At 39.6% G+C, this 13,415-nt stretch overlaps 1 protein-coding gene across 1 annotated transcript in view; it reads left to right on the plus strand.

The window, feature by feature from the left end:
- The window catches only part of whrna (whirlin a), a 241,157-nt gene extending 237,346 nt beyond the window's left edge, over positions 1–3,811 (plus strand). The window contains exon 13 of the mRNA XM_041811492.1: positions 3,629–3,811. Coding sequence (XP_041667426.1) covers positions 3,629–3,811 — 183 coding nt within the window. The remainder of the gene's footprint in view (positions 1–3,628) is intronic.
- Positions 3,812–13,415: the final 9,604 nt, after the last annotated feature.

Raw genomic sequence — 13,415 nt, forward strand, 5'->3', positions numbered from 1 at the left:
AAGACGATGTTTCATACACCATTCTTCTTTTCAATGTAGAGATTCGGTGGCTTTTTGTGGTGAGCAGGTTTTGGAAGTTGACAGAGGAGGAAGTAGTTGGTTTGAGGTCAGCAAATTAAACCAAGTGAAGACATCAACAAGCAGGTGTTGTCATCGACTCCTGCATTTATAACAGCAATGTTTTCCTTTTGTTAACAATGTGAAGCTGCCTGAGCTGTAAGAAGATTAGGAGGGTCATTTTGTATGAGTGTGCAAACCTTTACTAAATGTATCATGCATATAGGTATTTTAGTTTTGACTCTCATTCACAGGAAATTGATCTTCTGTCATTTCACTGTTTTGTAAACCCTGCTGTCAGATTCCACTCTAAAATACACTTGTCTTTGTCTTTTGGATTTATGACCATAGAGGAGAAGCAGGTAATGTGAACAAGTCTGACTTTTCATTCAGGTTGGCATCAAGTGATGATGTGACTTTGGGAGCGATTGTTCAGAGCAGAGACACCTCAGATCTTCACTTCACTCTGAGGCTAAGTGCCTCTGACCGCCAGCTCAGCCTGTGGGCACAGATACTTGAACTGATGGCGTTTCAAAGTTGTGCTCATACTTGTGGGACTACGTTGGGCAGCAATCTGCTGCTTCTCTTGGGAGTCCTCTGATTTCAGAGCCAACAAGCTGAGACCTTGTGTGATTTGTGAATGTTGTCCCTTGAGCTGTGTATCCAAAGCCGACTGTGCCACAATTTTTCTCATCTTTTTGTGAAATAAGTGGTGTTACTGCAAGAGGGAGTGTCACTTGTCAGAAAAAATCATTTCATTTTGGTGATAGAAGCTGCAGATTTCTCTCTGCTGAGTCTTGACTTTGTGTGCTCTGAGGGCCAGACTGTGAATGTACGAGAGGATCTTGTGTCTGTAAAAGTGTTTGCTCTGTTTCTGTCTCAGTATGCTAATAAGGAGCCTGGCCTATTTAAAGGAGGATGTTTAAAATTTAGCTTGGATTCTGAGAAAGCTACTGAACTCTGGTGAAACAGAAAAACCAGAGATCTCAGTCTTCTGTAAAATCTCTCCATAGGGCCTCTGAGCTGGTAAAGAAAGTTCAGGTTTTTTTAGTGGAGACAGCTACTGTATGATGCAACAGTTGGTGTTTTAGGAATGCAGGATGTTTAAAGCTGTTGCTAAGATTTTTGCAATGATGATAATCTAAATCATAGACTAATTTGATCAATTAAATGAGGGTTTCACTTAAATTTCTATAACTGAGTAGTTTCCCCACTGTCATTTAAGTACTATACTCTTGTATTTGTTCCACCTCTGTTGACTACAAAGCAAAAACTGGTGTTGATATCTCCAGATTAAACATTTGAGAGTTGATTTTAACTCCCCAAGTGTATTTCAAACTCCATTCTGAGTGAAATGGTCTTCAGTGTTATTTGGGGGAGTTATTTGTGATAGTTCAACTCGGAAGAGTGAACAGATCAAAGCTCTGCCACCTGCCATTTCAAATCTAGGGGGATGTGTGAGGATGTGTTTCATAATTTTTATTTATATGTATACAGCTATGTTTTAGAGTTGCCTGTTGTAGAGTGATCCCTGCTGGGATGTTTTGGTCATGAGATTGACTCTGCTTTGTTCTTGTCAGAGGAGACCCACCTTGCTGCAGATTTTCAAGATTTTCTGTCATATTTTAAAATTTAACACTTTAAAGGTGTAGTTTAGCTGTAGTGTTTAGTATAGAGGCATGCCTTTATTGGAAGAATCTGGTTGGAGAGCTATTCTCTTGTTTTTCTTGCCAAGAAGGCAAGATCATATTTTACTGTACAACAAGAGCTGAAGCTACTTAGTACTTAAAGTAAACTTCAATCGAATACTTTCTACTTTTACTTCAGTAGATTTATAAACCAGTAATTGTACTTTTACTTAAGTAAATTTTAACCAGAGTAACTGTACTTTTACTTGAGTACAACAGCTTTTGTTATGCTTATTCCCAGGTTGGCTCATGTCTGCTATGCCTACATCCTATTTTTTTGCTCTGATTAGGGTTGTGAAAATTACAGCTGATACCATGATCGAAATGTTTAGCTCATATGAATGTTGATGTTTTTTTAAAATATTTCTTTTGGTGTATCACTCATAAGATGTCAACATTTTTCTCACATTTGACCATGAAACCGGCTAAGACGGTCCTGCAGGTCACTTTTTCTGCCCGACAAACATCTTTTAACTGATCAGCAGCTAGATATACCAGATGCCAGCATCAAATCCATTGGTCACAACAGATAAATATTGACGACTGTTATCTGTTCATGTCAAATAATTTTGCAGATGGACAATGATGGTAAACAGAGCCGATATTGCCAAATACAGAATGAATGAATTAGACAGACAGGAAGTCCATCCATTCAACCTCCAGTACTTTTAAGGTTTTGCCCTTCCCAAACACTGTTTATGGCAGTTGTTCTCAATTGGTTTAGTCATCAACAAGATTGTCCTCCAGGATTTTCCTACATTCATTGTACCCTCTAGATTTACTATCCTGCTGAGAAGCATCCCCACAGCATGATGCTGCCACCACCGTGCTTCACAGTGGTTGTAGTGATGTGTAGCCATCTAATCAAGGAGAATTGCGTCCCAAATTTTGGAGATTTTCAGTCAGTCAAATGTATTTAATAAAAAGTAGTTGAGCTTGGGCCTAAGACATTACAAAAGATGTAACAAAACCATGAAACAGGACAAAATATGCATGTTTTTAAGGAATGTCATTGACAATATGGCTTTTTTTTTTTCCACGACCCACTCTTGGGTCCCAACCCACCAGCTGGGAACCACTGGTCTATGGGCTATTCCCAGACGAATGGGAAATATGTCCCTCACCATGGATATGTGAAACAGTCCATCTGGCCTGGTTACCAGGATGCTCCATGACCATGATTTAATAAGACTGGCATGTCAGAGTATGACTAGCTAGCCTAATGTCAATGACATGTTTCATTCTGACGCTGACCAATAGGAGAACATTTATTCACTTTGTATCGCCATCCACCTTTTTTCCCTGTGGGTATTTTCTGTTTATACACAGAGAAACTAGTATACCTAGTTAACTGGGCTAACTTTCTTGATGTTATTTGTACCTGAAGTTCTTAAAGGATAGCCAGTTCATGTTGTCCTCTTCTTGATACAACAGGATGAGTCCCAAATCTTTTCTTTATGGTTGTTTTCTTCTTTTCGAATCAAAAGACTGCTTATATCACAGAGAGCGTTTCTGATTTGCACTTCTTGGCCTGCCTCCTCAATGACCTACAAACTCACATACAATAATCAAGACAGTTTTAATGACAGCATGCGATGATAGGTCTGGTTCACTCTTGTAGTGTTGACAGTCTGTCAATCAAGACAGGATAAGATTTTTGTTGTAGAGTCTGACATGGTGCCACTGCAAAAGACAAAATAATTGAGTAGTTGGATCCTGCTATTAGACAGCAACGGTTTCTACAATTAAAAACAGGAACAGACTTGTGTTTTTTCTGCTGTGGTATGGACATCCTTTGGTTTTTACCAGAATCAATTTCAGGTGACAAGACAGCCCTACGCCCCTCTTATTTTCCTGTGTCCATCTTTGTCTCTCTCTTTCAGAGGGGTGGCTCAGCTCATAACTGTGGCCAACTGAAGGTGGGTCAGGTGATCCTGGAAGTCAACGGGGTTTCAATGAGGGGCCGCGAACACAGGGACGCCGCACGCATCATTGCTGAGGCCTTCAAGACCAAAGAGAAGGATTATGTGGACTTCCTGGTGACCGAGTTCAACGTGGCTCTATAGCTGAAAGGAGGAGGAGGGCAGACGATCATGAGGGAACCATACAAGTGGAAGAAATTCAATTATTAGTTGATTTTAATGGCACAACTGTTTAAGACTGATATGAACCACCAACTGAGCCCGTCTTCTTTCTCTTCAATCCTCCCTTGTGTCCGGATTTGTGATCCTCTAATTTATAAGCTATTACTTCTGCTGTGGACTTCGTTCAGGATCCTCCTCAACATGTTACCTCCCCACTGTGAGACCTTATGCACTAAATGGAAAGTTGTGAACCTTCTGTTTGTTCTCTCAGTGTTAAACATCGTGGACTTACAACCATTGAACCCCACTGGAACTTCTCGTAGCACCCCCACCTCCCATGGTCAGTTGATTTTCTTTATGATTTGCTTCAGTGTGAGAGAAAACTGCACATCCAAGACTGATCCATGCTCGACTTTGTATATGTACAAATGAAAAAATGTAGATACAGATGCATATATACTGTACACATAAAGATCCTATATGAATTATGAAATCCCCTAACCTTACTGCATCATCAACATATAGTTATATATTTCAGAGATGATGATAATTGAGGCTATCTTGAAGATATCTATAAATTTTATGTTCATGCTACTGACCTGTCTACATTTTAACACTCTTTCACTGAAGGAAATACAAAAACCATTGTTGGCTGACAAAAACAAACTTTGCAGGCTTTTATTTTGTTTGACCATGACAGATTTTTAATGTGAAGTATTGAAATCACCATATGGACTCATAATGCTCACATACATAAATAATCAGTAGTCCTGTTTCCTTTTCACTTCTTCTGCTGTTTGAGGCTATGTTCATCCCTGGTTAGCTAAATTTAAAAATTCTGTTTTCAACAAAAACATCTGTCATACTGACATAAAGAAACCTTTACTTGTTTTTTCTATTTGCAAAACACATTTCTGCATCAGTGTCTGGTAAGGAGTGGGAAGAAAGTTACTCTCCAAATCTGTACTGAGCTACAAGGACCATTTCAACTGACATGCACACTGGAACAACTTCACAGTGGTGATTCCACAGATAGAAAAACAAATATGAAGGATGATCAATGTTGTCAACTTGCTGTCAGCCTGTTTTGGTACGTCCTGAATGAGACATTACAAGGCACCTCTTACTTTGTCAAGAAACACAAATAATTTGCACTTGTTAATATCAGCAGTTTTTCAGTTATTTATATTTGTGGTATGGCTCTTCTTCGATCCCCCCTGCCTTTCCACGAGCTTACAAAAAAAAGCTTTAGGCGGGGAAAGTGCAGCAAAAACACCCAGAACTGAGCAGGCATCAATGACAACATAATGTCATAATGGAGGAGCTGGGGTGGAGGAGGGTTGCAAATGAAGCAGCAAAGAGTAAGCAGGCTACAGCAGCTTAAATAAGGTGGCATGAGCACGCAAATCAGCTGATGAGGGCTCGCATAAAATCATCTGATGTTGGTGATATGACAGTGCTTGACTCCATGACCTACCTGAGCTAATGCTATGCTCAGTTTTGTAGACATAATCCCACAAGCTGGTCTTCTTTTTTCAGTATTTCACTTGACTTGGGTCACAGTTGTGTTCATGCTCCCTGCCATTCTTGTCAGCTACATATGTACACCAGATCTGGTTGGTGATACTGCCTGGTCTTTTCACTTTCATTAACATGAGCCGTGTCAGCCAGATCTGTAATCCTAAATATCTGACTTGATTGGGAGCAGTAAAACAATTATGTTGACGCCACTCATTTGCTCTCCTCTTATGCAAACAACAGCCCGTACTTCAATTCTGTGACTCTCTACCCTTGGCTTGGCATCCCTGCATTCTGTGTTCAATGAAACTGATGGATTTAAGAATAAATAGGGGTACGTTAGCCACAACCTCTTTAACAGCTTTTCTCCCACATTTTGTTAGCATGTTTTAAAGGACACAAAGACATACTATTAAGCATTCGATCAGCAGTAAACAAGACACTTAAACAGTAAGTTATTCCGAATGTATCTGGTGAGTTTTGATTGACTTAAGTATGGGTAAAATTTACATTTTAATCAAACCATCATAAGCAAGTAATTTTGGATTTTAACTCTAGTTTTATGATAAGGTTACACCTCATGATGAAAAAGAAATGATAAATATTATTTTTTTATACATTGTGATCTGAAGTCAACTTAAGATACGTGAGGAAATTCCTAAATCTAGTTATGCCTTTAATATTGGCCCCGACTAGTCAACCATGTAGATTGCACCAGATTGTGACAATGATGTTGTGTAGACGCCACAACAAAAAGATAACTATTCATGGTGGCAACATTGTACATTTAACTGCAAAAAGGAAACAAAAAGTAATTGAAAGACTGAGAAAAGTGTGACTGGAGCTTAGCAAGAGGGTGGAGGAAGCAAATAAATCTGGTGGAGTAGGGGTTATATTGAAATAACTGCTCCTCTCTTTATAGATAAGGCCAGATGGACATCAATAGAGTACAGTTACACATCTCGTGTTTGTAATTGTTCAAGCATTTATTATGGCAGCATGGCATGTTTGGCGCCAGACTCTGACTTCATCACTCCTCCCAGATTTACATTACATGTAGAATTGAGAAGTGATGAGATCACATCAGGGTTGAAAGCAAGAGTGCAGTGCTGATTCAGCAGGGCTGGCAATGTCAGAGCTGAGGAGGAGAGCGGAAATCCTGCAGCTTAAGAAGACCGCTGAATTAGGAGGATGTGACTCATGTGATTTGATCAAGATGCATGTCAGACGTGAATATTCAGATTCGAGATGACTTCCCGAACTACAAGTGGTATAAAATCAGGTCAGCTGATGAGGTGGTCTTTAATGCAGCCCAGTATTCGCTGAATCTATACAACCAACCCAATCCGGATGGAGGCATCCCAGACCAACCCCAACTGCAGAGCTTTCAGGCATGAAATTGTTATTGATAAGTATCAAAGTTAGGCCACATAAAGCATTAAGGATAACCACTTAGTATCTGAATGTCTAAAACATCCTCTTTAGTGCGCTAACAGACAGGAAGTCTCTCCAAACAGGCTGATAGGTTCAGCTGGTTAAGCTCAGTCCTGTCCTCTCTTCCTCTCAGTGCTGCACTATGTTACTCCAATACACATAAATGTATTTCTACCATTTCCCACAATGCAACAAGCAACTTCTTCCCATGCTTCACACGCAAAATTCCCTTTTAGAGAAGTTTAAGTACAGTTCTCTATCTAAAAATTCACCAAGCGTTCCCCTTGTGTTACTTTATTGTATCCATTCAATATTTATAACTTCATCTTCTCTGCTTTTAACCCTTACTGACGATTTTATTGCTTCACAATAAAAGTCATTCCATGTTTTTCCAGACAAATGTGAACAGCTTGAGAAAGAAGGGGAGTTCTGGATCCTGCAGTGTAGGACCACCATGCTGCTAACCATTGAAACTATCACACAGAGAGATAATGGCATGAGGTTTGCGTGTAAACCTAGTATGAGCCTGATTTTATGAAGATACATTCCTTATGCAGAGAACAAGGCATGAAACCTTTCCGAGGTGATAGCATCTGCCATTTAAGTCCACATTATCTGGACTTAAGGATATCTAGACAGTCTGTTGTAGATTAATACTTTGAATACCATAGAAATGATCAGAAAATAGATATTGCTATCTGTTGTAACTTCAATGACAAAACTTTACTATAACCAGGTTTCAACTATACATTTTTAAATGAGGAACTGTAACACTGGCAGTCTTTTAAAGAGCAATATAAACAGTTTAAGTGTCTCTGTGTTAAAATCCCCGGATGTGCATGGCCAGCATAGTATGGCAAATATCTCAGCTGCGGCGACCCTACCTTGTACTCTTTCAGCTGAATAGCAATTGATGCTTTTATTTGGTGATTTCATAGTTTTTAATTGTATTCACCCTGGGGGTCTTTCTGCAGCCGTGCACTGTGCAGCAATTACGCCCATGAGGGGAGTAGTGAGACATTTAGAGGACGATGCTGCTGAAGATTTTAGAGGAGCTCTTCCACACATGCGGCGTGTATATGCATGCACACACACGTATCCGCTTATAGAAAAGCAATTAGGAGATAAGCAATCAGGTGGAGTGAGAGATGAAGAGAGGGAGAGAATGAGGGAGTGACTGAAGTAACAAATGAGCTGTGATGGCTGTTGTTGAGATGATTTGCCTCCTCAGGAAGAGACGGATGCGGAGAGGAAGTAGAGCAAACATCGAAGAGACAAAAGCCATCTACATTTGATTGAACCAGGCCTTTTCAAATACTTCAAAAATCATAATCACCGTCATTTTTATTGTTGCCTTGAGGGGCAGTCACAACCATTTAACAAACTCTGTAGGGTTTTTTGCATTTCTTTCTTGATGCCAGACTCCTCAGAGCTAGACTAGTTCTGTATGACTGCTGTCTTTTTACCCATTAGTTGACCAATAGCTGCCTTTCTAATATGCTCTTTAGGTCTTTGCTTTTTAAACTAACCAGAGTACTATAGCTCCCTCTGCTCCTCACTTGGATTAAAGTGAGAGCTGTTTTGCTGGGAGGGGCAGAGCACAGGAAAGGAAGGTGGGTGCCATCCTTTTTCGAATGGCAGTCGAACATTATATGCCAGATAGACTGTTACACGCATCAATGGGATATTTCATATCCAAGTGGGCAAAAACCCATAGAGTGGTTAGGAAGGACAGAACCTTAAAAAACAACTGGAAGGGTGTTTGAATGTCCTGCCTTTGAACGGGCCAGCAATAGCAACAAAATATACAACATATTGGGCTTTTCCAACATGACATTACATTAAGCAGCTCTACTTAGTTTGACTCAGCAAGGCAGCCCAGCGCTTTTCCACCACAATTGAGCTACCTGTTAGAGCTGATGACACAGTGTTTTGAGTTGATGATGTTAAATAGCTGTGCTTCCGTAAGAATTGTTTTGTTCAAGAGTTAGCCAACAGTTTCTACTTCAAAGTGTCCTCTTCTTCTTCTATTGGTAATCCAGAACTTAAACACATCCCTGAAAAATAACTAGCAGCTGTGACGTCAACACAGCACACTCGGAGGCAGGCACGCATGCTTGGGCCCTTCTCCAGAGTAGGACAATCCTGGGCACGGCTCAGCCTTAACAAGCGTGACCAAACTCGTGATGTAAAAGTGAAATAGCACAGCTTGGTTTGATCAGCGCAGCAAAAAGTCATAGCAGAAATGCCCCGGTAGTCGCGACCGAGGTGTGCATGCACAGCTACCGAGGAATAACGCAAACCATGGCAACTACAGACACGTCAGTACACGACTTTTGTCGTTTTTGAAAAGAAAACAACTCACTGCTGTTCTTTGTTCTTCTTTTAAGGAAGAAATGTTGTCAAGCTCTGATAAAACTGGCGCTTTAGCAGCATCCACGCTAATCTCTTCGGCCATAATTGCACCGGCCTCTTGTTGCTGCTTGCTTACATCAGCTGAGCCTGAAAGTACTGCTCCTCTTCGCTGATTGGTCCTGTCACTTTCTAACTGGGCCCAAATGGTTCAGACGGGAGCTTTGCAAGATGGATACCAGTGAGAAACATGGAAAGGGGCGTATCCATCTGCTTTGCAATGTTAGCAGATTGGTCAGTCATCCTCTGACTAAGAACAAATGTATCAAAGCATTGCACGATGGATCTGCCTAATGACAGACACAGAATACGGCCAATCCTGGGCTTTGCAAAAATAATCTGGTTCTTTCACAAGACAGCATCTTATTGCGGGGACCTTATATCATCATTTTCTAATTTGACCTATGACAATTCAAACTTCACTCTGCATTTTAGTCTAATTATTTGGTCCATCCATCAAATGTATGCACTTATAAATTAATCAGTAAGACACATTTAGGAGAGGGCTAAGGAGTTATCAGCATCTCAGACCTTTATTTTATTAGTTATCTGTAAGAGGCCATAAAACCAGAGTTTATATGAGAGGTTAACATCAGCTGATGTAATTGTGGTGAATGTTCCTGAATATTTCCTGCTGCCTTCTCACATCACCTCACCCTGATTTTCCCCTGTAAATTTAGAGGGCTGCCAGGAAGAATCCTGGGAAAACACCAACATAAAGTTTTCAGACAGGTTGCATGTATATAAATCAGGCTTCACATTAAGCTTCAGGTAGAAGAGTTAATCGTAGTGATTAAGTTGTGGTGTTGTGTATGTGTTTAATGTGAGTGGTGTCTGCCTGTCTGGAGTTGATGGAAGAAAGGAGAGGAAAAATGTGCTCAAAACAAGGAGACAGCAAATAAAGACAAATGTAAATGTCATAAAGGGAGCAGCTGTATGAGACAGGAGGAAGTGAAGCGGCGGTCTGGTTGCCTGGGCTTTCTGAAGAATGCCAACGGAGCCGCTGTGTGAAAAATTGCTGTCAAACAGTTCTGAATCATTCGGATGACAAGCGAGAGAAAAGAACACCACATTCACGCTTTGTGTTTACAACATATCCCTGCAGTCTATCGGCAAAATGTCAGGCTTTAATGGAATAAAAATATGATGTGTTAGAGAAGCACCGCTCAGGTATTTTAAGGTCACACACATATTCAATACGTTCTCTCAAGTACTGCCCCTGATATAACGGAGCCCTTCTGACATACTTTTGTTCTAAAATAATGTCTCATTTCTAAAAACCTGCCTTCACAGTTGAGTTCACAGTTCAGTTCAATCTGCTGAATTCTTTGATTCGTTTCGAGCAGACTGCCAGATAAATGTTAAATAACTTTTATTCAGCTGTGAGATCTCTGTCTGAGTCATTAATTATTTTCATTTTTTAATGATCAGCCCTTAAATTGGTAGTAGAGTATTTTTAAAGTGGAGAAGTTTGAGGTGCTTTTCAAAAGTAAGGATGGTATCAATCTATCAAACAGTTTTTATTTGTATGGAACCAAGTTATAACCAAGGTTATCTCAAAGAACTTTACAAAGGAGGCAGGTCTAGATAGTACTCTTCTATTTATTAGGACCCAACAATAATATAAAATGAACTGTGCTTAGCAACATCAGGCCTAGATACAGTGGCAATAAGAAACTTCAACCAGAACCAGACTCATGTGGAACAGCTATCTGCTGAAGCTGTGTCGGCATAAAGGAATAAATGGAAATGCAGAAAGAGGGAAGAGGAAGAACTAAATGGAAGCAGACAGAGACAAAAAACAAATAAGAAGCAGATAAAGAGAAGAGAGAATTGTAGAAAGAGAAAAGGAGGTGCAGAAAAAGTAATGAGGGAAAAGCAGAACAGAAAATTAAAGGCAGAAAAAAAGAGAAGAGGGAGATGCAGAAAATGAAAAAGAGAAATGCCAAAAAGGGAGGTTGTTGAAGAAAGAGAGAAGGAGAAGGAGATGCATAAAAAAAAAATTTGGAGAAAAAGAGAAAGGGAAGCTGCAGAGAAGAGGTAGTTAAAGAAGAAGTTGCAGTAGATGCAGAAATCGAGAAAAGGATGTTGTAGAAAGATAAAAGTTTCAGAAAAGAGAAGAGGGAGAAGCAGAAAAGGGGAGGAGGAGGTTGTAGAAAGAGAGGAGATGCAGAAAAGTAAAACATGTAGAAAAGAGAAGATGGTGATGCGGAAAATGAGAAGAGTTAGATGCAGAATAAAGACGAGGGGGATGCAGAAAGAAGAGCAAATGCAGAAAAGAGAAGAGAGGGATGCAGAATGAAGGAAGAGGTTGCTGTAGAAAGAGAGAAGGAGATGAAGATGTAGAAAAACAAAAGAGGGAGAAGCAGAAAAAGAGAAGAGGGTGATGCAGAAAAAGAAAAGATGGTATAGAAAAGAGAAGACAGATATGCAGAGAAGAGGTAGATGCAGAAAAAGCAGTGGTTGGTGCAGAAAAAGAGAAAAAAATGCCAAAAAAAAAAGAGGGAAGTTGGCGATGCAAAAAAGAAAAGAGGGTGTAGAAAGGAGAAGACAGATATGCAGAGAAAGAGAGAAGAGGGGGGTGCAGGAAATGAAAAGAAGGTGCAGTAAAAGAGATGAGGAAAATGCATGAAAGATACAAGGGAAACAGAAGAAGGGCATGCAGAAAGATGAGTAAATGCAGAAAACGAATAGAGGGAAATAAAGAAAAAGAAGAAGATACAAAAAAAGGGAAAGGCAAAAAAGACTAAAGATTCAGAAAAATGAAAAAGAGGAATGCAAAAATGTAAGATAATATAAAAGAGAAGATGAAAATGCAGAAAGATTCAAAACAAGCAGAGCAACAACAATGAAAAGGATAGACGTATGGCTGTCCTGGCCTTAAATCCATCTTTAATTTATTTTCTTGGATATGGCTTTAATGTCAGTAATAATGTTAACGATATGTGAAGAATTAGCAGTTAAAGTCATGTTTGATAGAAGACTGAACATTCAAATATTGGCTTTAGCAGCTAAGATGATCATAAATGGAGAGGAGTGATATTCATTATTAAATCAGTTAAAGTAGAGCTGCTCTTAGATTAGCTCTTACATTCGTAATAAAAATCATAGATGTAAGGTTGATGTTGGTAGAAGCAGTAGTAGTAGACAATCATAAACTGATCATGCTAATGCTAGCTCTAGCCACAGGGGATGCTGGTCAGCATGGCCCCTTTATGTAGAAAGGTAAAAGTACAAGCATGGCTACACAATGGTATTTTCTTCAAGCATTTTGGTTTATAAAAATGCAAAGAAAAATAGTAATATCTGGGAGAAAAGATGTTTTGTTTGCCACTTTATTTTCCCACAGACACTTAGGCACAGTTAACACATATTTCTTCAAAATAGTAAAATTATGGCATATGATGGCAAGTGATGGGATCATTAACACTGATACATAGGCTGAGTGGTGATCTCATTTAACTCACACAGACGCGTTTGATTCCAACCTTAAATAGAGTGACTTTACTCCAGACTGAAGGCATATTTCTTGTTATTTAGACAGCCGGGTCTTTTAATCTGCCTATGCCAAAAGGACAAGGAGTAAAAAGACTCAGAGGGCCTCAAGGTTGTGACACAGCACAACTTTGAAACACATCAAGAGGCGATAAATCCACTGAGTGGTGTTAAAGACTTTCTAAAGGACAACCTTTGCCTCAAAAACAAAATAAAATGTCAGCAACTGATGCTTTAGGAGACAAAATGTTCTTTGAAAAGCTTTTGTATAAAACAGTATTTATTTTACGCCATAGAAAAAAAGGAAGTTGTATTTTTATGAACAAATACTTTCTGCCCTGAAGATTTCTTTGGTGTTTGAGTTCATCCTGTAGTTTAACTTTGAGGATTTTTTCTTTCAGGATATAACTCATAATGTTTGCACCGTTACCTCTTGACTAAAGATTCCCAACACATCAGTTTGTCTGTGGAAATGTGTGTACATAAGAGTGTTTGTGTGTAAGACACCAGGGGCTATAACTAGACAGAGAGAAACAGAGCAGACATTCAGGCAGATGAGAGTTGGGGAGCATCCTCTCAGTGGAATTATTCCACGTTAAAGAAGTAATCTACCGGGAATCGCAGCATCGCAGATGATGGCTTTTGTTTTCTGAGATAAGCACCAAATGAAATCTCGCCTGTGAGAGAAGGAGGGAAGAGAAAAAAGAAGACGACCCTGTTAAACTAG

This window comes from Cheilinus undulatus, linkage group 17 (assembly GCF_018320785.1).
Source record: "Cheilinus undulatus linkage group 17, ASM1832078v1, whole genome shotgun sequence".
NCBI lineage: Eukaryota > Metazoa > Chordata > Actinopteri > Labriformes > Labridae > Cheilinus > Cheilinus undulatus.